The 22,991-nt window shown below is 43.3% G+C and overlaps 2 protein-coding genes across 2 annotated transcripts in view; one reads left to right on the top strand and one right to left on the bottom strand.

Annotated features, from left to right (window-relative positions):
* Positions 1–10,064: 10,064 nt before the first annotated feature.
* LOC109639970 (sterile alpha motif domain-containing protein 12-like) lies at positions 10,065–15,437 on the bottom strand. The gene is made up of 4 exons (XM_020103716.2): positions 15,311–15,437; positions 12,079–12,203; positions 11,828–11,968; positions 10,065–11,233 (listed from the first exon to the last, which is right to left on the bottom strand). The coding sequence occupies exons 2-4, from the start codon at positions 12,197–12,199 to the stop codon at positions 11,217–11,219; spliced, it is 279 nt and encodes a 92-aa protein (XP_019959275.1). The 5' UTR covers positions 12,200–12,203; positions 15,311–15,437; the 3' UTR covers positions 10,065–11,216.
* Positions 15,438–16,256: 819 nt separating this feature from the next.
* The window catches only part of scara5 (scavenger receptor class A, member 5 (putative)), a 49,488-nt gene continuing 42,753 nt past the window's right edge, over positions 16,257–22,991 (top strand). The window contains exons 1-2 of the mRNA XM_069515138.1: positions 16,257–16,567; positions 20,464–20,582. Coding sequence (XP_069371239.1) covers positions 20,471–20,582 — 112 coding nt within the window. The 5' untranslated portion in view covers positions 16,257–16,567; positions 20,464–20,470. The remainder of the gene's footprint in view (positions 16,568–20,463; positions 20,583–22,991) is intronic.

Below are 22,991 nucleotides of genomic sequence, written 5' to 3'. Positions count from 1 at the left end.
TCGGGCAGCACACAGCGCCATCTTGTGGCCCATGTTGCAGCCAACACTGAGACAGAAGTAGCTCCAGCTCAGCTTTTCAGGGTGAATACAAATAACTTCCACTTTTAAACTAAACCGTGATTTCACAGTACACGTAGTCGTAGTAAGTGAATTTTTTCAGACACTGATTTATCTTTACAGCTTATTCCACAAGGCTCATGGGGGGTTGAGTCAATTCCTGTCCACCCTGGACTGGTCGCCAAAATATCCCTAGGCTTACAAACAAACAGCAGAATGAATCCTCCACTTTATCAGAGTTGATGAATCGTGAACCAATAAAGGTTCTGGATTTATTTTAGTGCCTGTGAGAAAGATCTGCAGCAGATCACAACCTGCACACCAGGATCTGAAGTTTTATTTCTAAATACCCGTTCCTGTGATAAGTCTGAGACGATTCGGCCCCATGGGCGATTAGGAGAAGATAAATCTGAAAAGGTCTTGAGTGGCGGAGAGAGAGAGGGAGACAACTCTGATCCGTCTCTATGTCTCAGTCCGTCGCTTCAGGTCCTCAATTTTCACCATCAATCCAGAGGCTTAACCTCACTGAGGTCTTATCTCCTGTTCCAGCTCCTCAGAGGAGACGGTGATCCGGCTCTTAAATTATTCTGAATTCAGATTACGTGCCGCGCTTGAATTACTGGATTACAGTCATAGATCTCATCAGATCTCATCTCTGCCACGCAGGGAGAATTAAACATGCTGTCGATCCCGTGGAAGATTATTCACCAAGTTCACAGTGTTGCTAAATGTCACCTCGACACATTTTTCTCACTTATAACCCAATTTAATTTAATTTGCAGTATAACAACTTCAAGTGATTCAACTTTGTTTCTTGTCCTCTGTATTTGTTTGTCCTTAATACTAAAGTAAATCAGTGCTGCGTTTCTTTGTGTTACCTGAGGTCACGAGGGGAGGTCACTTCCTGGTTCAACAAAAGTCTCGGCAGAGGGGGGAGGAGTCTTACATACTGCAGGCAGCTGATTGGGCTGAACCATGTTCCTCCATGTCATGGGGGGGATTTGAGTTAAGACATTTCCTTTGCATTTAGCTGTAATTGTATGATATATATATTTTAACATCCTTTTTTTTAACATGCATAAAAGTTGGGGAAACGCAGAGTCAACCACTCCCAGTTCTTTAAGCTCAACGCTCTGAGGGATTAACTAAAGGTGACTCAGACGAGTATATCAACACTTTTATCGACTCATCTGTGACTGGTCATTAAGATGACAAGGTTTAGATTTCAGTCGTAAAATCAACCTGAAACAATAAAAATAACGATGGGGACAGAAATAGGACATTGATTATGTCTTTGTCCTCCTGCCTGACGTGTCGAGGTCGCGTTGATCGGATCTTCGCTGCGTCTCTGAGCCCAGGTGAATCCAGCTACGATCTGAAGTGCCGAGATGAAAGTTTCGATGCCCTCGGCGGAACAGTGAGACCTTTTACACCAGGACGCTGCCCCGGCCCTCAGCAGCCTGAGCCTCATTTGGAGTCTCTGTGGTTCTTTGAGGCTGAGCTCTGTTGGAAGTAGTTTGGCTTCACTGCCGTCACTTTCTGCGAACGTGTTTCTGAAAATAAAACACTCACGTTTGTTTTTATCCAAGAGGCGAAACGTCGTCGTCTGTGTTGAACTGAAGCTTTTATTAACTGTTTCACCCCCAAAACTCATTCAATGGAATTTATATAGCTAAATAAAACAATAAATTATAAATAAATCAAAATGAAAATGAGTTCTCAACTAACTGTAGATGATTAATTGCGTTTTTTGGGGTAGACCATAGAAAAGCATCGGCCTCTCAGTGGACCACAAAGTGCACGGTTTGTCTTCTCTTCTTCTCCACCAAAAACTTTGGAGGAAAAGCCACTGAAACAACAAGCAGCGCCTCCGTTGAACCTCGTTCCCCTCCTTCCGTCGACCAATGTGCAGCAGAGTTCCTAAAAACGCTCAGAGTGAAGACTGTTGACAGTAATGGTGTAGATACGCGCACTGTGCACACTTCACGGAGTTTCTGTCCATTACTTTTCCAGACTCTAGTAGTTATGGATACAGACAGACAGAGACAAATAGACAGCGTAATTACATCCTGTCACAGAGTCCCACGTCCTGGAGACGGCAGCGAGGCAACACGTCGCTGCAGCGGTGACAATCTTAACAAAGGATGACAAAACGTACGTGAACACTGGTGTCTGCAGAGACACCAAGACAAACAGGGTGGTTTCTGAAATATCAATACTTTTTCATATTTTTTGATGAAAGATTTTTTTGTAACTTGTGACAGGACGTTGATTATGAATTTATTAAAATGGAAAAAGTTCAGTGTTTTGACTTTCACACAACACAGGACATGAAAAAAAACAACCAGGGGAAACTCAAATGGAGCGAACTCATGTTTTCTCTGATATGAGACAAGTGTCAGTTTTAAGATTCCCTGCAGAAGTCGTGACAGACAAAAAAAAATCTTTCCTTTCTTCAGAGCTCAGCCGAAAATCATCCGACAGTTTCACAAGAGCCGAGAGGTGAATGCAGCAGCACCTCGATGCATCTGCAGCGCAAATTGATTTTTCATGTTAACACCACGCTCACTGGCTGTGTGTGTGTGTGTGTGTGTGTGTGTGTGTGTATGTGCGTGTGTGTGTGTGTGTGTGTGTGTGTTCATGCAGAAGAAGTCGTCGATGACCTCTGACCCCCTCTGATCATTCTCTTCTTCCACTTCTTCTTCTGATGTCCAGGACGTCGAGACCTCCTGTGCCCGAACTGTGACGCCCTCTGATGTCACGACGGCCTCGACAGGCGAGGATGGGGCTGTTGTCATGGTAACCGCACCACATGCTCAAGTTTGATGAGAAACAACCGACCACCGTCGCGCGACGCTGCAGTCCCTGCGTGTTTCCACAGTTCTACATTTCAGGTTGAGAAGCTGAGATAAGCTTCATTGCTGTGTAAAATATATATATATATATATATGTCTCATGAGATAAAGTGAAATAACAATTTGAAAGAAACTGATTTTAATGTAGAGCGCAGTTCTTTTTTATTTGATATATTTAAAGTTCATGTTTTAGCTGCTAATCTGCTGCGAGACTGATCATATACTTCACTAAACACAGGTTTTATTGTTTAATTTCAATATTATTTGTTGCGTCAGCGAAACGCACATAAAATAAATTCTTATAACAGCTGTGGACGGTGTTAAACTCCCAGTGAGAGGGCGCCACGGCATTAAAAAGTTTATGAACCACTGCGTTGGTGCTTTGATGAGTTTTCAAACACTTTCTTTACACTGAAAAACTTCAAAAACTGACAAACTCGCAGGATTACTTAAGTTTGTTTGTTGAAGCGAATGCTTCCCAGCAGCAGAGATCTGGAGCTGTAATCTCACCTGACTGGATTGAATATCATCTTTAAGTCCTGTCGGCTGCTCTGCTCGCAGCTTATCTCAAATTGAAATTCTTATTATGTTCTTTGGAATAAAGGGGGAATCCTATTCGACCACTGGAACAAGGTGACGTGTGACAGACCGAAGAGTCGCTGGGGGGGATTCATTCCATCGACCTTTTTTCCCACCGCTCTCTGTGGAGACCATATAACTCACAGAGGTGATAAGAGTGTGTCTGTTGTGTTCGCTGAGAAAAATGAAAATAAACTGAGCAGGAACGTCAGATATTGATCAGGAGAGAAGACGAGCAGCGCGTGTGAGACTCGCTCTCATTACTTTCTCTGTGATGTCCTTTAGTTTGTCTCGTTGATTAGTTTTTCTGTTTGCTTCACTTTCTTTCTCTCTCTCTCTCTTCAAACTTCCGTGATCCTCAACGTTTCAGAATGTTGATGCAGACACTTGTATCATCAGACTACAGTGTCCAAGATAAGGTTCTACTGCCATGAAGATAATTAAACATCAGATACACAAGGTCATCAAGAAACAGTATTCCCTGTTCGACCACGTAATGCACCGTGAAACATTCATGTTATCTTGTCGTATTTATCTGTATCAGTATCTTTACAATCAGAACTTTTTAAAATACTTCTTTTTGCTTTTATTATATTTGTAGTGACACACATGCAGCGCTGCCACGTGCAAACTGTGCACATCAAATCGCTGTCAGGGTCAATAAATTGGTCTCGTGCAAGGACACCTGAGCGAGGGGATCGAACCACCAACCTGCAGCTTGGTGGTTCGACGACCTGCACACAAAGAAGATTTGTTTTGATGATCCAACCCTGATGCCCACTGCGATTTGTCCCAGTTCTTCCAATGGCCAGTAAACCGCTGCCCAACCAGTGTGAGCACGTGACATTCACACTGACTCTGTCTGAGTTTCTTCTTTCTCAAATACAGTCGCACAGCATTTTCTCCCACATTGATCATTTTTACAACATTGGTCCATTTTCCACTTGGATTCGTGCACTCTGAAGAAAAGTGGAGTTCCAAGGCTCGTGCTCTATCCCCATGAGAAAGTGTCATGTGAAGCAGAATTAAAGGCATTAACGTTGCAGGTGAGATGAATCCACGCCGTCCCGCGCTGCCTCTTTTCCTCCCGTGGTGACGAGCGTCTTAAAGGCAAGCGAGACCTTGTTTCTGTCAACTTCCAGATGACTGGTTTATTCGCTCAGATAAATAAATTCCCTCGCGGCTCCCTCATAAAGTATTTCCAGCATTAATGGCTTGTGATGGAAGCTGTAAATTCAAGTTAAAAATGAAGCCGCCATCTTGAGGATTTTGGCATTTCAATTATCCACAGCGCCCCGGCGCCGCGCACTCTGTCTTCCTGTCAACTTTAATGTTTTAATATTCTGTTTTAAAAGCCCGCTCGCAAACACTCACGCGCAATACATACGTACAGTGCAAATACTCGTGGGCAAGTTTTGATTTACAGTCGGAGCTGTGCCTCAGTGACTAACCGGACTAAAATATTTATGCGGAGCCGAATGAATGACGTTCTCATACATTTTCGAGTGAGTCCGTGAAGAGGGATAATTTAGAAGCTAATCCGTTTGAGGAGCAAGCAGGCGTTCAGGAAGACACGGTGACATTGATGTTTGACTGTAATGTGTGATTATCTTCAATAACCTGACACAACATCCACTCCACTTACATTTCAAATTAAGTGAGTTTACATGCAGTGAATTTGTGAATATTGTGTTTAATTCAGTTTATTTCTCTCGCACTCTAATGCTGCTGATTTGCAGCTTTAATGTTGTAATCGCTTTAATCGTTTGTTTTATCATTTCCATGTAGCCGCCAGACGCTTTGTGGTAAATAATGAAACACTTGTTCTAATAATATCCGTCTTGTTTATCTGTGAAGCCTCCTTATTATTTGCTGCAGGCCCCCAGGGTCCTGTTAAGTTTTCATGTATTAGTTTATATATTATATCGTTTTCTTATTTTTGTAGGAAAACTTCTGTATCATCGGTCAACATTTCACAACAAGAATGTAAATGCACAATAACACAACTTTGATCCCGAACAACCTTGTGCATATATTGCATCATTTCGACTTTATTGTGTACGGCATTTCTTTTTCTATTTGTATTTTTATTCCAACTATATTTCTCCTTGTGCTGCTACTTTCTGGAGCTGCTGTGTCATTTGCACATTTCTTCCACTGAGGATCAATAAAGGTAGATCCCATCTTATCTTATCACTTATCCTCAAAGTGGCAACGAAGCATAAAGTATTTCATAATACTTTACTGGATCACTTTACTTCTCTCTGTCCCCTCCAGTATTTTATAGATGTTTTTGTTGGTCCAAGGCTCTAAATCTTCACCGTGATTTAATATTTCCAGCCACATTCTCACTGGATTTCTGCCACGCAGCATCTTAGCAATCAAATTACAGCAGAAAGCAAGAAAGACGTCCAACAGGCCCAAAGCCCCCCCCCCCCCCCCCCCCCCCCCCCCAGGCTCCACATTTCAGTGTTGATCATCGTGGCGCAACCGACAAACCATCCCATCAAGGGGGGGGGGGGGGAGAAAAGACAAAAGGCGTCGACAGTGATGGATGCAAACGTTTAATCTAATCACACGGTGTGAATTACATCTCTTGCAGTCTTTCTTTTTTCCTCTGTGGCTTCATCTGCGTCGCCTCTGATTTCCTGCCGGTTCAACCTTTTTTAACTCAAACGGAATTTGACGGAGCTTGTTTGGCGAGGAGCGAACAGAGGGAACAGAAAAGCAAGAGAGAGGGAGATGGATAATAGAGAGAACACAATAAAAGCAGAGTCGGTTCTCCCGCTAGTTTGTTAGCAGAACACACCTGTTCACCGGGGCCTCTGGCAGACGAGGCCTGACAGAGCACAGACGTGTTGATGTGCGTTGGCGCCTGCTCTCGTCCAATCGCAGAACAGACTTTCGTCAGGGTAAAGTGGAGACAGAGGGAGGATGAAGTGACAAACCTCGAGCTGCAGCCGTAGAAGAAGAAGGAGAAGGAGAAGGAGAAGGCAGCAGTCAGTGTACTTTACTGGAAAAATGAATTTGTTCAGCAAATGGCCCATTTATTTCCCCACACATCAGTTGACTCATGGCACCTGATTTATCTTCAGTGCATCGGAGGAAATGGAGTGAAAAGGAGGATGAGGAGGATGTGCTGCTGCTGCAGTCGAGTCAGAAAAACACCTCAAACGTTTCGGTGAATGCATGAGTGAAGGAGAAACCACTGGTCAGGAAAATTTCAAATCATCTTACCTACAAGTCAAACAGTGGACGCCAGGACGCTGAAGATGTTGGAGCTTTTATCGTCAAATTGTCACTAAGTGGTTTTTCATTCTCTGTCTTATTTTTGCAATGAATTCCCAGCATGAAGAACGAGCAGCATCAAAAATATAAGAGCAGTGAACACACCGGGTTCTTTATGGAGCAACACCTGCATGAACAGATCATATTTGAATGTCGTGAACATGAACTACGCAGAATCGGGACAGACTTACACACAGAATGCACAATTGTGAGTATTTCTACACTGTTGCATTAAGATTTGAGTACTCCTGAGTACTTTTCTCACCACTACTCCACCTGTACTCATATACTGATCTCACCATTGCAGAGATCTTGGGAAATGGATGATGCCACGTGAGGCAGCTCCTTCGAAGTTGTCACTGAACGTATACCGATAATGAGCATTGACTTTTGGCCTGTTGTGACTCCATGACTGTTAATTGGACAAATGTGTGAAAGACAAATTTCAAGTACTGGAACGCTGCACGATGCCAGCAGCTTTGTTCGCTGTCACGTTCGCCCGCCAGCGGCCTCAGTCCACCGCCGTTAGCTGCTCGTCCCGTTTGCTGACATTTGCAAACTCGCGAGCCAAGAATGCAAATGCAAAATAAATCGCTCTTTAATCCCCGTTATCAGCAGCAGTTTACACCGAGCCCGGAAGGAAACAAGCGCTTCAAAGTAAGTTGGATGCCAGCAGCCAATTTTCAAGGTGTAACAGAAACGTAACGTGACATATTACCGCTGGCAGGCCGCCGTAATTAAAGCTGATAATGTGAGTGTTTAAGTTGCTTTAGATGAAGCGAGCGGCAGACTTCTGGCACAGGCCTCCTCAACTTTCACATCTCCTCTGAACTCACGGTGAACTTCTCTCTTTCCTCGTCCCCACAGTGGCCTGACAGTAATTCATTTTTCTGTCAGAAACTATTGATCTTTCTCTCTGTGGTGCAGCTATGAATAAATCACAACAAAGTGACACAGAGGCCGCTGCGGCTGGCGGACGCTGAAGGACTGAGGAGGAGGAGGAGGAGGAAGGAGGAGGAAGGAGGAGGAGAAGGAGGAGGCTCTCTGCTGACTCTCAAGTGTTTGAGGCACAGGACGCCTGGTCGCCATCACAGCTGCAGCGTCGGCCTGGTTGGATCGGAGAGCGGAAACATATTCGTGGACAGTTCTTCATCGACTGTAAATAAAGATGGAGGCTCCACTTCCTCCCACTTTTCAGAAATGAAGCTAAAATATCCCGGACGACGTCTTGCACATTCGAAACGAGGGTTTGGGGGGGATGGAGTATCAAGGTCCCGTCGATACGCACGCCCGACCAATCACGGGTCTATCTCAAACAAATGATTCCAGATATGGGAGCTGCCATGTTCATCGATTCCACGCGTGGTGAGGAGCGTTACACGTGACACACAAACTGGAAATAAAACACCGTAAAAACATGTGTGTCTTAATGGGATGCATCAACAAATCAAGTGTGAGCAAAGTGCAATCTCTCCTCAAGGTCCATTTACTTGCTGTCGTTGTCGTTCTGTGTTTTTAAATAAATCCCAGGATTGATTCACTTTTATCTGCTGCCGTTTCCAAGGTCACGATGGAAATGTTGTTTTATTTATGCTTAAACTACATTTTGCAAATGTGCATATTTTATTAATAATGTTCAAGCCAAGAACTGCAGGTTATTTGTCCCTCACGCACATCGTTAAAAAAAAACATTGCACATCTTGAAATTAACTGAATTTGCATTTTACGTCTTCAGCATCAGGCTTTCCATTTTGGCTCCGTCGTCAGGGTCACTGGTGTTTTTCATCGAGCCCTTCACTCCATCAGCGAGGTGGATTTACGCCGGTGCTGAGTAAGCGCCTCCCCAGCCACGCCACGCCAAATCAAATGTCACACGATCTCCTGGGGTATTAATCACTCGCCGTCACACACACACACACACACACACACACACATCAGGCCCAGAAACAGAAGGAAAAGAGAGAAAAGGTCACCATAGGGAAGTTTGGAACCCTGGAAACACGTATATAAGTGTAAACACACATTCTGTGTTTTTTAGAAAATCTGAGTGCATGCTTGTATTTATCAGCGTTTCCAGGGAGCGTAAATATGAGATTCTGGTATAATTAACACTTCTTTTTATTGTTTTTATTTTTATTATCTTGTTCTTCATCACTACATTGTTCAAAACCACAGAACTTTATTTCAAATTCTAGTGGATATATCCAGATATATCAAGTACAACAGGAGGAACCTGGAGGAAATGTTTATCAGATGATCTATTTGGGAGATTTGGAATATGGAGTCTCGGGTTCGAACATTTAACGTAAACCAGGAACCTCCTGAAGATTGATGTATGTGAGATTGTGATACAGACCAGGGGGGCCAGGTTTTTACATTTTCTTTAACGTGGGACGTTTACAACATTTTTATTAATTTCTCAGAGAATGATTTATGGAACTTTGTGAAAAAAAATCTATATGTTTATTGGGCCTGATATTTATGAGTTTGTGCAATTTGGTGCAGATCCAAAAAAACAAAGTCTGGATCCAGTACAGTTAAATGTGGATTCATGAGGAGACTGCTGGGGCTTGGCGGAGGCATGAACTCTACTGAGCGCCGCTCTAGTTTGTTTAGTTATTTCTTTGTCAGCAGGATCATGCAAAAAAACAAATTTTCATAAAACTTAGTGGAAAGATGCATGAGCCAAACAAAGAACCCACACATTTCTTTTGTTTTCACTTTAGTTTGGTGTGAAGAGAGACATCACATGGTTTGAAGTGTAACGGCTGAGGAGCAGTAGTGAACCTCGCTGAAGCACAACAGAGTCAAACTCTTTAAAACGTCAGAATCACCTGCTCCGTCACATTGTTTTACATTCCCTCAAAAAACTGCCATAAAAACCTGAGCGCCGGATCCAACTGTTGGATCCCACTCAGGCTGAAATACGACTGACGCCGTGGATGTGATGCGGTCTGATTACACTTTTACTGCTTCGTTCATCAACACCATCACTCGCCGTCGACCGCAGTCTACGACATGCTGATCTGGGCCGCACACGAGCGCGCTCTAATGTTTTTATTGTTATGACCTTTAGTTTTAGGAGAGCTGGATCTTCCTCCAGCCAGAGGGGAAACCGAGCCGCGGAGGCACGACTGGAGGCTGCAGCTGTGAAAGCAGAGCGATGACAAACAAATGAGTGATGATTGCACTAAAGTAGAACAACTGGAGTCTGTGAGAGGAGTCTGCCAAAGAGACAGATGATCAAAAAAAATAAAAAAATAAAAAAAAGCTCAGCAGGCGGGATTGTTTTGCCAAAGCAGCACTTTTTAATTCAGCTGACCAAAGTGTATCAGTGCCATGAAAACACAACTTTTTTTATGGAGCACAAATGCTGCAGTATTGACGCCATAACACACTAAAAGGAGGAGAACATCATAAATAGAGGGAACAGGGAATCATGGCGTCTGAAAGTTTTAGGACCACTTGTATTATGGGCATTCACAAATGATCGGTTTTAGTAAGTAGCCGCTGCTTAGCAGTTTTAAACAGGATTCACGGTGATAGTAAAAAAAAAAACAAATGAGCATAAAATCCAGAAAATAAGTGGATTTTCTCTATAAAAAAACAAAACAAAGCACTGTTTGCATTGTGTTAGGACAGATAAATATAGTGGAGTTAAACCGGCAGCTGGATCGTAAAAATCAGAGGCTGAGAGAGAGAGAGAGAAGCTTTTTTCAGGTTTTTCTTATTAAGAGAGTAAAAGCATGCAAACTTGATAAGATCAAATCAGAAGATGAGAATCAAGCGCTCCGTCAAACTAATTTGTTTTACCTCACAGGCCCTTTCTTCAGATCAGGCCTGTGCAAAAAAACCTTAACGTTCACATCTTCTGACCTCTGACAACACATGAACAAGACTTTTTCTCTTCTCTGATTGTTTCCTTGATTCGATTCAACTAAACATCAGGTTTTTAAATTCACTGGAATATCTGCACGCTTGTTCCCGGTTCACCGCGGGGTGTTTCTGTGTGGATAAGTGGGATAGATAATGGATGGATGGTTGGAAATACTGGAAGCTTCCAAGTTAACTAAAAGGTATCGTCCCATTTCATTGCTGACAGTTATTCGTCCTGATGTTTTTCCATATTCGGAACATCAAATCCACTATTTGACTCCGTTGGAAGGAAAACTACACTCCAGCGAAACAGACAGAGACTAATGGTCAGTATTTCTCAGAAAAAGACCAAAACTAATCTCATCCATCTGCACAGGTCGGATTTCATACAGGAAATAGGTTTCAGTCTCTCCATTCCTCATTGATTCTTCTCTCCTTTCACCTTCTCTCTTTTTTTCTTTCAGTCCTGCATTTCTCTTCCCTTCACATGGATGAATGGATGGAAGGGAAATGTAAAAAAAAAAAAAAAGCTGCATTTCTTGCCTGAACATTCGTCTTCGGCTACAAAGAAAAACAGTCTGGAGAGAAGAGAAGAAGAAAAACGCGTGAGCAGCGTCTCTCGTCGATTCGAAATGAAAGGTGGTAACATTGAATGTGTTTGTATGATAAATGTTAGATTTTAAATCAATTGTGTGGTTTTAATCATCGACTGTTTATAAAGATGGACGACATGACAGCTCTCCAAAACATCTGGTTCGCCCCCTGGTGGCTGGCTGCAGTATGGGACATCACCTCCACCTCCATGTTAGTGGATGGGACCACACAAATAAAAGTCAAAGTACACGTTAAATACATTTTCTATCACGCTGATGTTTTTTTGTTTAATTATTTATATGATGCTGTTAAAACGGGATAAAGCATCACAATTGACTCGCAATTGGTCGAACTTCCCAGCGACGAATGACGTTCAAACACGAGATGGCCGCACACGTATTGAGGACACTTTGTCATCCATCTTAATAAACAGTCGTTGTAATCAACAGTTTATGTACATGCATGATTTTCAGTGAATTCCAACTCCACCAACACTTGTACTTATACTTTAAAACTACTCTCTTCTTAGTTAGCGTCTCGGCTGCAGCCCGCGGATAAAGGTCGTTTGGAGTTCTCACCGGAGCAGATGTCAGTGAGTTCCTTGATTTCCTCCTGAACTCTGAGGAGGAGGAGGTCCTGCAGGATCTCCTGCTGCTGCTCCTCGGCTTCCACCCCGAGAAGCTCCAGGTGATGATCCTTTAATCTCAGCAACGCTCGGCCTGCAAATTCATTCACAAACGCAGCGTGTGTCCAGTGTCAAGAAAGTAAAGTGCAACCAGAGCCGAATCTCAACATTACAGCGCGAGATGCTTTAATGGACGTGTTGTACCTGATATAGCGTGTTTGATGATGGCTTTATGCAGCCGGTTCATGTGGGCTGGACACTGCTCCTGCATCCACTCCAACACGTCCTCCACCGTCCATAATGACACTCGCTTTGACAGGTCCATCGCCCTGCAGCCACGTCGGCAACGCCCCGACAAGACGGAGGCGTAAACAACACAGACACAGCGTTAGGAACAGTGACATCTTAGCCTCATGCTAAAATCAATAGAGGAAAAATGTGGCGTCCAGATCTCCGTCTGTAAGTTCATCGTCTTTCACTGCCACTCGTCTGAAACACGAGTTCAAGCTCAGCCCATGTTTTTAAAGGGTTTTACAGATATTACAGGGTCTTATTTTCATAGGTTTTATAGATATAAGATATAAAATGTCATCTAACATGAAATTCCTGAATTTGCCCTTTTGTTGCACACGTCGTGAACTGAGTAAATTTAAGGTGGTAATTTTAATATACTCCCAAATGAAGTGGTTGAGATAATCTGATTGAACTTCTTTCATGCTTCTGAATTCAGCGATTTGACCAAAAGGATCAACGACCAAAGTTACAAAGATAAAACCAAGTTGAAATAACACTTGAGTTTCCTTCAATGTTTCCATTTACATCTGATGATTGACTTCAATTATTCATTTATCATATACTTTTGAGCGCATACACATACGTTGTGTCACTAATCTTCAACAGGCTGCATCGTTCGCTTGTTAAAGTTCACCAGAGTAGAATTTGAGCTCAGCAGTGAACACGTCCCTCCGCAGCGGCTCGTGCGATTGTGTTTTGTCCCCAGGCCCACGAGCCGAGGACACAGATCTCTGTCGAGGACCCTCACACATTCAAAACGTCACATCCTCTTGATATTTGACGCCTTGGATTAAATTCCCTCCTCATGTGGTTTCACCTACTTACTCTGACTAAACCTGTTTTCCAGTGATTAACATGACAACCCCCTGAACATGATGATGACAAACAGCATAAGCACGACTGAGGGATTCCTGCAGCGAGGCGAAGTCAAGCAACTCCAACGCTCAGAGGTCAAAATTTAAAAAGTTCTGCTCGAAACTCTGCCAACTCTCATGCCTCGGGTTGGCTTGGCTTTCCTCCCACCCAGGTCCTCATGGGCTGCACCGCTCTGGGGCGAGCGCTGTTGATGTGACCTTTTCAGCAGGCCAGTCGATTTATTGGGTTATAAATATGAGAATGTAATTTCCCGTGTTAATTAAGGGACAAGCGTGATTGGCCGGGGCAGTAACGAGGTCCCTGCAGGGTAAAGGACGAGCAGAGTGAGAACCTTTACACACGGGCTAAAACTTCCCCTCGGAGATTATAGGTTAAAGTAAATCCCACAGTTTTCTGTAACGTTGGTTTTATGCTTGAGGACAGAATCTATTTAACTGCACATCTCCCAAACTGGGCTCCCAGCGGGTCAGTTTCTGCAGTGACTGTATATGCAGCTCGTCTTATTTGCTCCAGACCATTTCATTTATGTTCAATCTGCCCTGTTACAACTGAACCAGGACTTGTAAACAAAAGCAATATGCAGCAACAAGCAGGCTGGAAAATCCGCTGTTTGTGAGGTGGATTCCTCTTTTTATTGAGCTGCAACTTATTAACTCACGATTAACACTTAATCCAAAATGGATCTGTTTAAATCAAAGTGAAGATTAACTGCAAAGCGACGACGATAATCTCCCTGAAATGCTCTCGTCCCCTTCACCTGCTCCTCTCTTCATGAGTGCTCCTCTCTTATTGAACTCCAGGGAGGTGAAGTGAACGTGTGGGCAGCTGTTTGTTTTCTCACCGGCTTGATTTCATACATAACAACTGAAGTTATATTTAAAGCTCACTGCCACGAAGCGGTCAGATAAACAAAAAAAAGTTTTTCGTGTTATAAACAGAAGCGCAGTGCATCAATATCACTATCGGTTTTACCACGAGAATCTTAAAACCACTTTGTCAGGTGGATGTTTGTTTTTCTCGTGGCCTGAAAGTGACTTCAGATCCAATATGTGGTCATCACACCGGGCGCCGAGGCCGTGGGTGGGTGTGAATGATCTGTATTAGAGTCAATAATACAGAACCTGACGTCTTATTGCAGCGACGTGAGCCCAAATATTTTCAAACAGATGAATATTTGTACTCATATTGAACTGCACTGTAAATAAGTAGATTAGATTTTATCAACACTTTATCTCAGATCATTTCTTAGAACATATTTTTATCAGAAATCCTTTTAAAACTGGTTTTTAATATTTATATCTTTCTTATTTTATGTGTTGTTTTATTACCGTGGTTTTTTGTCAACCTTGTTCTTGTAATAGAAGTAAAGCTTTATTATTATTATCATAATTATTGTATTCTGTCGTGTTTTATAGCTTGATTACATTTTATTTCCCTCTTTCATTTCACTCTACAGATCTTGAAAATACAATGAACTGCAATCATTCTTCCAGACTAATATTCAGGTGGCAGTCATCCTTCAAAGATGTAATCCTACCATCTTGTGGTGTCTTGGAGAAGTACAACATCTCTTCACCACGTCTTTGAAAACACAGTATTTAGGTGGAGTTACTGAACAGTCCCAAATTCATAAAGACATTAGATCTGATCCCTGATCTTCTTTTCTCTGTTGACGTGATCAAATCTGTTTCTCGTTTCTGTTCAAACTGTGAAAAATTACATTTCACAGTTAGTTTCTCTTTTTTAGCAAATAAATAAACTTGAACTCGTCAAAGTGGACGAATCAACTTTACTTTAAATAAAGTTTATTGTCATTACCTGAAGGGAACTTGCTATTGTTATCCATTGAAATACAATTACCGCGCATTACTTCATCTAAATACTGTATCACCTTTTCACCAATGCTGGAAAACTGAATGTAAAAACTTGTTTGACATGATTTAACTATGTGTTCTCGTGGACTGAGTAGCGCCGAATAGGAGCACCAACTCTCAAACGCCTTTCCTGGTACAAAACGTGTGTGGACCTGTGCGCATCGCGTACCCCTTGCTTAAACACTCCATATTTTGAATGGAGTTTGGTGTAAGGCGGTCTCACCACACCCAGTGGTTTACAGTAACCCGGCGGTACAGTGTATTTTATTCAACAACAACACTCACACCAGAGTCCAGCTGTAAAATCACATCTTTACAACCTGAGTCCAGGTTTGAAGTTCAGCCATAAGTAGGATTTTTGTTAATGATGACGTTTTAACGGAGGCTCTTACCTGTCCAGGTATGTTCCTACAGGCTCCGCCCACCACCGAGGCGCGCTCTCGACACATCCTCCATGCGCTCATGATGCCTTCAGGTGCTGTCAGGAAATCTGTAACAGTGACAGATCCAGTGAAAACACTTGTGATGCCACTCTTGAACAGAGGTGGCAAAAGTACACACATTCTTCACTCAAGGAGAAATACAAATATAATTCAAGTATTGGTTTTGATTCAACCTCTTTACTCGGGTAGAAGTATAAAAGTACAGGCTCTTAAAATGTACTCAAAGTATACCTCCGAGGGCCATTTCTACAAACAGTATCTGTGCAGAGCAAACTGAAACTCATGTCACATTAATACATATATACAATATACTACCAACAAAAAATACAAAGACTACTGGATGGATATGAGAATTACTTAATACGTGTGTAATTATTACTTTGCACTGTTTGATTACCTCTACCACGGAGGAACAGAAAGGTCGTATGAAGTAGAGGCCTCTCACCTCCAGAGTTTCCAGAGTTTCCAGACCATGGAGTCGTTTGAACCATTGGCATCTGGTGCTGAGACGATGGGGGTCGATGTGCTGGTTTCGAGGTTTATTTTCAGCATCAATTTGAAAATGCTGCTTTCCAGCTCTCACAAATATTTACTGATATCATGACGACTCTACATAAGCATTGGCCCATCTGGGTCCAAGACGTTTTTGAAACACCAGGAAACACAAGAGACATGTTCAACCCTTGAAATTAAGATTTTTTTTTTAATATAAATTGGGTGATAAACGTGATATCAAAACCATTATTAATTCATCTCACGTGATTCAGTTTACATCTCAATAAACACGTTTAAGAGTGCAGTGTCTCTCTGCTGTATTTATAAGTGGGGTTGAGCCACCAGGGGGCGCAACCGGAGCAGGAGGCTCAGATGCTCCTCGGGTTTCCTCTCAACTTGTTGTGCAGCTGCTCTGCAACACTGAACGATCCTCAGCCTCAGATCTGTGATGGTCACATGACGGTGTTGTGGGTATATTACTCCAAATGTGTGAGCGGGCTCCTCACTGCAGAGCTGCAGGATTCCCACTGACTCTGGTGCAGCTTCACTCTCTGTCTCTCTGGTTGCAAATGACTCTCTGACAGCTGGACGACTGGAGGAGGAGGAAACTGGAGGTGCAGAGTCGAGACCAAACTTTTTCTGGGGGAAATTATGAGAAACGTGGAGCTGTGATTTTTTTTTTTATTCCTCATCCATTTGACAGCAGACAAGGTGAGAGAGGAGAACTCTTGTCATTTCATGTATTTGCTTGGTGCTTAGACACTTAAAACGTGCACAGTGCATGTGAATGAACGTGCACCTGTTGAGTGGGGAAGATTATTTTATTTAATCTTTATTTGATCAGGCTGTCACATTGAGATCAACTGCTTTATTCCAAGAGATTCATGAGAACAAGAAACATTCACACAGTCAGCAACAACCAATTAAACACGAGCAATTTTAATAAATGACAGATGCATTCGGTAAGAATGAGTTCAGTGATTAACACCCTGATGTATTGAGTGTGAACAGGTTCATGCAGCATTTATAAAACCCCAGCAGGAGCCAACACTGTAAAAGCACCACATGGTTTATTGTCGGTGGTCACACACGTTGTGACCTTTCGTGGTGACACACTGGTGGACATGTGTTCATTTTTTTCATCGCAGTGAGGCTGGATTCCATCTGCATGTCACTTAATGGAGCGGTGCCATTGTGATGTCATAGAAGAAAAAAAAAGGGACAGGAAATGCACATTTAACGGAACCAAATTGCTGCTTTGTGTTTCCGCGGTCACGGGTGAAGGAGCCTTTAATCTCTGCGTTTAGAAAATGGGTTAATGTCGCACATGGATGAGTGAGCGATGACATGGGAGGTTTGCTATGTTTAGACAGAGAGACGCTGAAACGTAAGACAAGGGGTTTTTATTTTTAAATGGCCAATAACAAGTCAGTGAGCCTCCATGTGTCAGACATTAGCTTGTGACTTCTTTACAAACTTTTTTACTAAGTGCACAGTCAACATTATGTCTTTTACGGCCTGTTCTGCTCAGCGTAATTGTTCAAATGTCATATTTTCAGCAGGCAGCCAGGACCACACACGCTGCTTCCCTCTGACCTGGCAGACAATCGGATGCTCGGTTGGGGGCACATGACAAGATAATTGTTTCCTTTCCCGTTGAGTGAATCTCCACGTCTGTCTCTCTCTCTTTCTCCAGTGTCTCCAAAACTTCCACCACAAAATGTTTGTAAAGAGACAAGATCATAAAGTAGTCAGTTAAGAGAAGATGTGGTTCTGATTCTAGCACCAATGTCATAATTGTTCAATATGTGTTTTAGGTTTGTTTCCCTTGACGGTGATGAAAACTGCAGGATTCTAGCTTCTTAAGTTTGATTCCTTCTGGTCTTCAGGAGGTCTCGAGTTTAACTTGTTGAAACCTGCAGAAACTCGGATAATGATCACGAGAACAAGACTCAGTCGATTTGTTGTTCTCACTGATACAGATGTTTCAATAGGTAAGATGCGTCAGATTTTCAAAACCCAGATGTGTCAGAGTTGATTGGACGTTGTCTCTCGTGCAGCTTTGACTCTTCTTGGCTCATTGACACGTTGGCTCTTGAGCTGTTTGTAGTTTTGGGCTCTACGAAGGAAAGCCTCCTTGTCTTTTGAGGGATGAAGGAAGAAGAAAATCCACTTCCTGTCAGAGTTATGTCCCATTTAAATCTGGTTAAAGTGAATCCAGCGCGATGAGAGGCAGCTGATATTCTGCATTAAAGGCTTCTTTGCTGTTTTTTCAGATGTAAACATGAACCAGACGTCCATGTTTCATGGCTCTTATGCTTTTATCAGGCACGTGGATGTTTGGGCTTGACTCGCAGACGTGTCACCACTTCCTCCCATGGTGCGAAAAACAAATGAGAACCAACTTAATGGAAATATAAAAACTTGGCCATACATCAGTGTGGTCGGAAACGACCGTAAATAAAGGAAAAAGTTTCTATAATTGTGTTCACGGTTGTGTAGATAACGAGAGCAGGCGGTGACTCACTGCTTTGTGAAGTTGAAGCTGCTTCGCTTTCCCACCGTCCTCTGCTGGCACCGGGTAGCGGGGACCAACTGAGTGCGTGATGAAAGAGTGTTATATCCAACCAAACTCTGTGTAATTAGACGATAACTCACCTCATGAATGCACACACACACTGTAGACACACACAGAGACACACAAACACACACATGGGGGGGTACGGAGGGGTTTTTGGTGGGATCTCCTAGCAGCTCTGATGGTTCCTGCCCAGCTTTGGTCTAAATGTCAAACTGACCCCTCTATCCCCTCCGTAATGAGAAAGTCTAGACTGAGCACTTTTTAACGACTTTGTCAAACACTCACAGATCTGCCACCGGGGCTTGTGGGAGTTTAAACACCCACCGAATGCTGACTGCAGCAGATTTAATTTTACCCCTCTGAGACATCTTGTGTCTTGCTCAGTCTCCCCGTCATGACTCTCATCTATTTGTTTCTTTATACATGTTTGGTTTGCACCGAGGGTAGCGTGGGAACCCCCCGTGCAAACCAGGAGAGCAAACGTGGGCCGACTCTGAGTAAATATGGCGGCGAGGTAATGTGAAAAAAATGAGGCAAATGGGAGAAACTGATTGCGATTCATTACCAGTTAAATTCTCCACAAATTAAAAAGTCAATGTGCTTGTAATTAAAAATTGAGTTATGACGCAGTTTGTGCGCCAGACTTGCAAACAGCGACTCCTCCCATGGCTGCACCTGCTGGACGAGGCGGTCAGCCACGTGTTGGAGGGGGAATCACTCTGCGTGATGATGAGTGACTCCTGAGACACTCTCCTCTCTCAGGAAATGTTTCCGTTGGATTTATAAAATTTATATTTTTCAGTCACGGGTCATTTTGTGAATCTTTCACGTCTCTGTCGTCCGTCCTGTTTGATGTGAGTGCAGCTTTATCCTCAGTCATCGCGCGGTCTGGGTTCTGACTTCAAGGGTCAGGATGAAAAGCCTGGACATCTGAGAGAAGTCTGGAGTTGAACCTCTGCTCCTTTGTGTTGAATTGATCCATGCAGTTAAGTTGGTTGGGGTCTTTGAAGACTCCCTCTGAACGTATTCCAGGCACATTCAGCTCGGGGGGGAGACCCCAGGTCAACCCCAGAACACACCAGAGGGGGTTTATATCCCATCTGACCCCGGACAACCTGGAGATACACGACACGCAGGGCAGATAAGATGAGGTGGGGAGGAATTTACACCATTGGTAGATTCCATCCAGGCCGCCATTCAAACACTAGCATGGGAAATGTGCTCCTCCGAGCCGTTGACAGGCCCAATGATGAGTTTGAGTTTGTATTATTAGAGAAGCCAATGCATCTCCCACACTGTGGCACACGGCCTGTTGTTACGGAAGGGGAATTTCTCGTTCATGGCCCGTGACCCACCACTTTCCACAATTCTTAATGTGTCACACTTCGAATCATCCTGCAGACTCATGGAATGGGGCAAAATCACAAACCCTGTCCAAATCTGTTGGCAGAGAGAAGCACATCACACAACGCTGCTGTAGAGATGATGGCCACAGTCCTCACACCAGAGGGATTTCCTTCTGTTTGTTTAGCTTGGACCTCCATCTTTGTGTGTGTGTTTGTGTGTGTGTTTGTGTGTGTGTTGCAGCGCAGCTGATTTACAGCAGTAGAGGGCAGCAATGCAAAAACACATGTATTTGAACCACTGCACCGATGACAACCCTCTCAGATAACAGATAAATCCTTAACCAACCACAAACTTATTACTTTCCCAACCTCTTACCCAAAACATGACCTACATTTTCAGAACCGTCCTTGTTCGTCAGGCCTCAAATCGTTTCTTGAGAAAATAAAAGTACAGAAGGCCAAATACAAGCACTGACCTAAAGCCGAGAGTCTTTGCAGCTTTGTAGAAAACCTGTGAACCGTCACAATCCTTTCGTATTTTGAGCACATTGCCACAATTGCCGTATTCGTACTACACGTATGTCCCAAAGATTTGGTATAGAGGGTATGAGGAGACGTGGCAGTGTCATGAATACAAATGTGTGTGGTTCACGCTGTCTTCTATCTTTCCTGTTCATTAGGGCAGAGATGGAGAACAAGGCCATGTATCTGAGCACATATGAGGAGAGAGAAAACGGCTCCATGTATGAAGAGGCCTACGATGGACACAACTTGTCCAAACTCAACCTGTGTGACGAAGGTAAGAGAGAATGAGACAAAGAGAAAGTTGAAAGCTATGAGCTACTTATGGCTTTTTAATTTAGTGTCGTCAAACAGGATCCGTTTTCTGCCGCGGTAAGAATCAGAGTTTTTATGGTAAATTGAGGTGAAAACATTAACGATTTACTAAAGTAATTAATACATTGCAAACAAGATGGTGAATTTTGGTAACCCATGTACACTACACACACACAAACACACACACAGGCTCTATGGAATGTCCATGAGCAACATCTGTGTGTGTGTGTGTGTGTGTGTGTGTGTACTCACTGGTGCAGCTGAACGAATCCACAGTTGACCGTGTGTCGTTCTCGGGTTTCGACCCGGGGCTCTTCGAGTTTGGTGGGAAAGACTTAGTGAACATATAACTGGAGAACTTGTTGACGTTTTAATGGAACTTGGACAATGTCCTCACACATCAGAAAAGACTGTCAATGTCCAACTTTACTAATCGTAGAACATTTTCACACCTCGGACAATTAGAGGAGATTATTCCCCCCTCGGCGGAGCAGCTGGGTTCATGGGAGGTGCAGCAGAAACGAGGAAAACAAAGCAGTCAGCGGGTTTCTCTGAGGTTTTATCAATGACTCACATCTATACAGGAGACATGAGGTAAACACGCTTTGAATTATGGGTAAAGAGTTCCGTCCTGGGCGACGCTGCAGACAGGAAGTGTTGTCAAGCTCACCAGGGTCTGACTCGTGCATCATAATTATCACGGCACATTCAAGCATAGATGAAATAGCGCTGTTGTTGCCGTGCGCATTAATGTCACCATAACCCGTCAATAGCAGAGACGGTGCCGGACTTTTATGGAACATGGTGAAGTTGCCAAGCGCCATGTGTCTCTCATTTGGAAAGACGGAGTTAAAGGAACAATGCTCTGCCCTTGTAAATCCACAAAACTCAGCAGAGACAGTCGGATACGCAGAATCCGCCAGTACCTGACTCACACTGGAACTGCTGGAAACAAACCCGCTCGGGATCAGTGTTCAAATGGGTCAAACTGTGTTGGTGGCTCCTCCAAGTTTACTGGTAAAATAATCCTCCAAGCTGGATAATCCTTGACTCCAACCATTATTGAATTCCTTGTCAAAACGGTGCAATATGTCGACAACACCCTCAGCAGACAGACATTACTCACAGTGCAGTAATGTAATCCCCAAATGTATTTACAGTTACTTGATTATGCTGTGTGTCTTCTTCCAGCTGGAGACGATTGTCACTGTCACTGAACAGTTTTGTTTTCTTATTTTCACTCGGGTTGTTTTTATGCTTCATTTACAACAATCATTACTCGGCGGTATTTTGAAGGATAGTATTTCTAAAAGTATTGTGCAAGAAAGATTTCAGCAGTGAGACCGGAGACTTGCGCATCGATCGCCCCCTGGTGGCTGGCTGCAATAAAAGGTCATGAACCCTTTGCCTCCTTCATTTTTAGTGAATGGGACATGGGGTAAAATAAAAAGTCAACTGCTCGCGGGTGAAACAGGAGGATTGACAGCTGACTCACGATTGGTCAAGCATTCGTGTGGGCGGGTCCTCGGGTACTCTGGCTCCAATAGCGCAAGATGGCAGCATTCGTATTTTGGCTTCATTTCTGGAGAGAGGAAGGAAGTGGGGATTCATCGTCCATCTTTATTTACAGTCCATGAGTTAAACAATAGGTTGAAGATAACAGGCAACATTTTCAAAAGGCCGAAGTCGTTGATCTCGAACAAAGACACCAAACATTCTTGTAATTCCAGCGTCTCAAATGTAAGAAATGTCTGATTTCCTCTGTTTTACATCATCCTCGTGGTGTAAGTCACGTATGTGAGGAGAAGACTGTGTCATGCCACCCAACCATGTAGCTCATCTTTCTTGCAAGGGGTTATTCCCAACTTTCTATACGTCCAAATAAAGATATTATTCACCTCTCCATGCATGTGCGAAGATTCCCGCGGGTTTCAAATCCTAAACAATAAATCATGTTCAAGTGGCGTTTCATATTTCATGCAGTACTTCCCTGGTGCTGAAGGGGCCCCGTGTTATTTCTGCTCGCTCCGACCCTCAACCTGAGGCTTGGTTCATCATATCTCTGACTCTGGTTGCTGTGACAAATGCCGTTAGGGACTGGGCCAGGTTTTCGTGTGTGTGTGTTTTGAAGTCCAGCATTAATAATTTATAATTTAAGAGGTCGACATTTCTGTTCCTATACATTCCAACCATGTGACACACACACACATCTGAGCCAGCTGTGTTTGTCTTACGTTGGTGGAGTGTGTGTGTTCTTCATCATAGAGGGGAAACGTGTGTGTGTGTGTGTGTGTGTGTGTGTGTGTGTGTGTGTGTGTGTGTGTGTGTGTGTGTGTGTCAGCAGTGTTCACTGACAGATTGTCATGGTCCA

This window comes from Paralichthys olivaceus, chromosome 19 (genome assembly GCF_024713975.1).
Source record: "Paralichthys olivaceus isolate ysfri-2021 chromosome 19, ASM2471397v2, whole genome shotgun sequence".
Classification (NCBI taxonomy): domain Eukaryota; kingdom Metazoa; phylum Chordata; class Actinopteri; order Pleuronectiformes; family Paralichthyidae; genus Paralichthys; species Paralichthys olivaceus.
The sequence above is the reverse complement of the archived record's forward strand: the minus strand, read 5'-3'. Positions and strand labels throughout refer to the sequence as shown.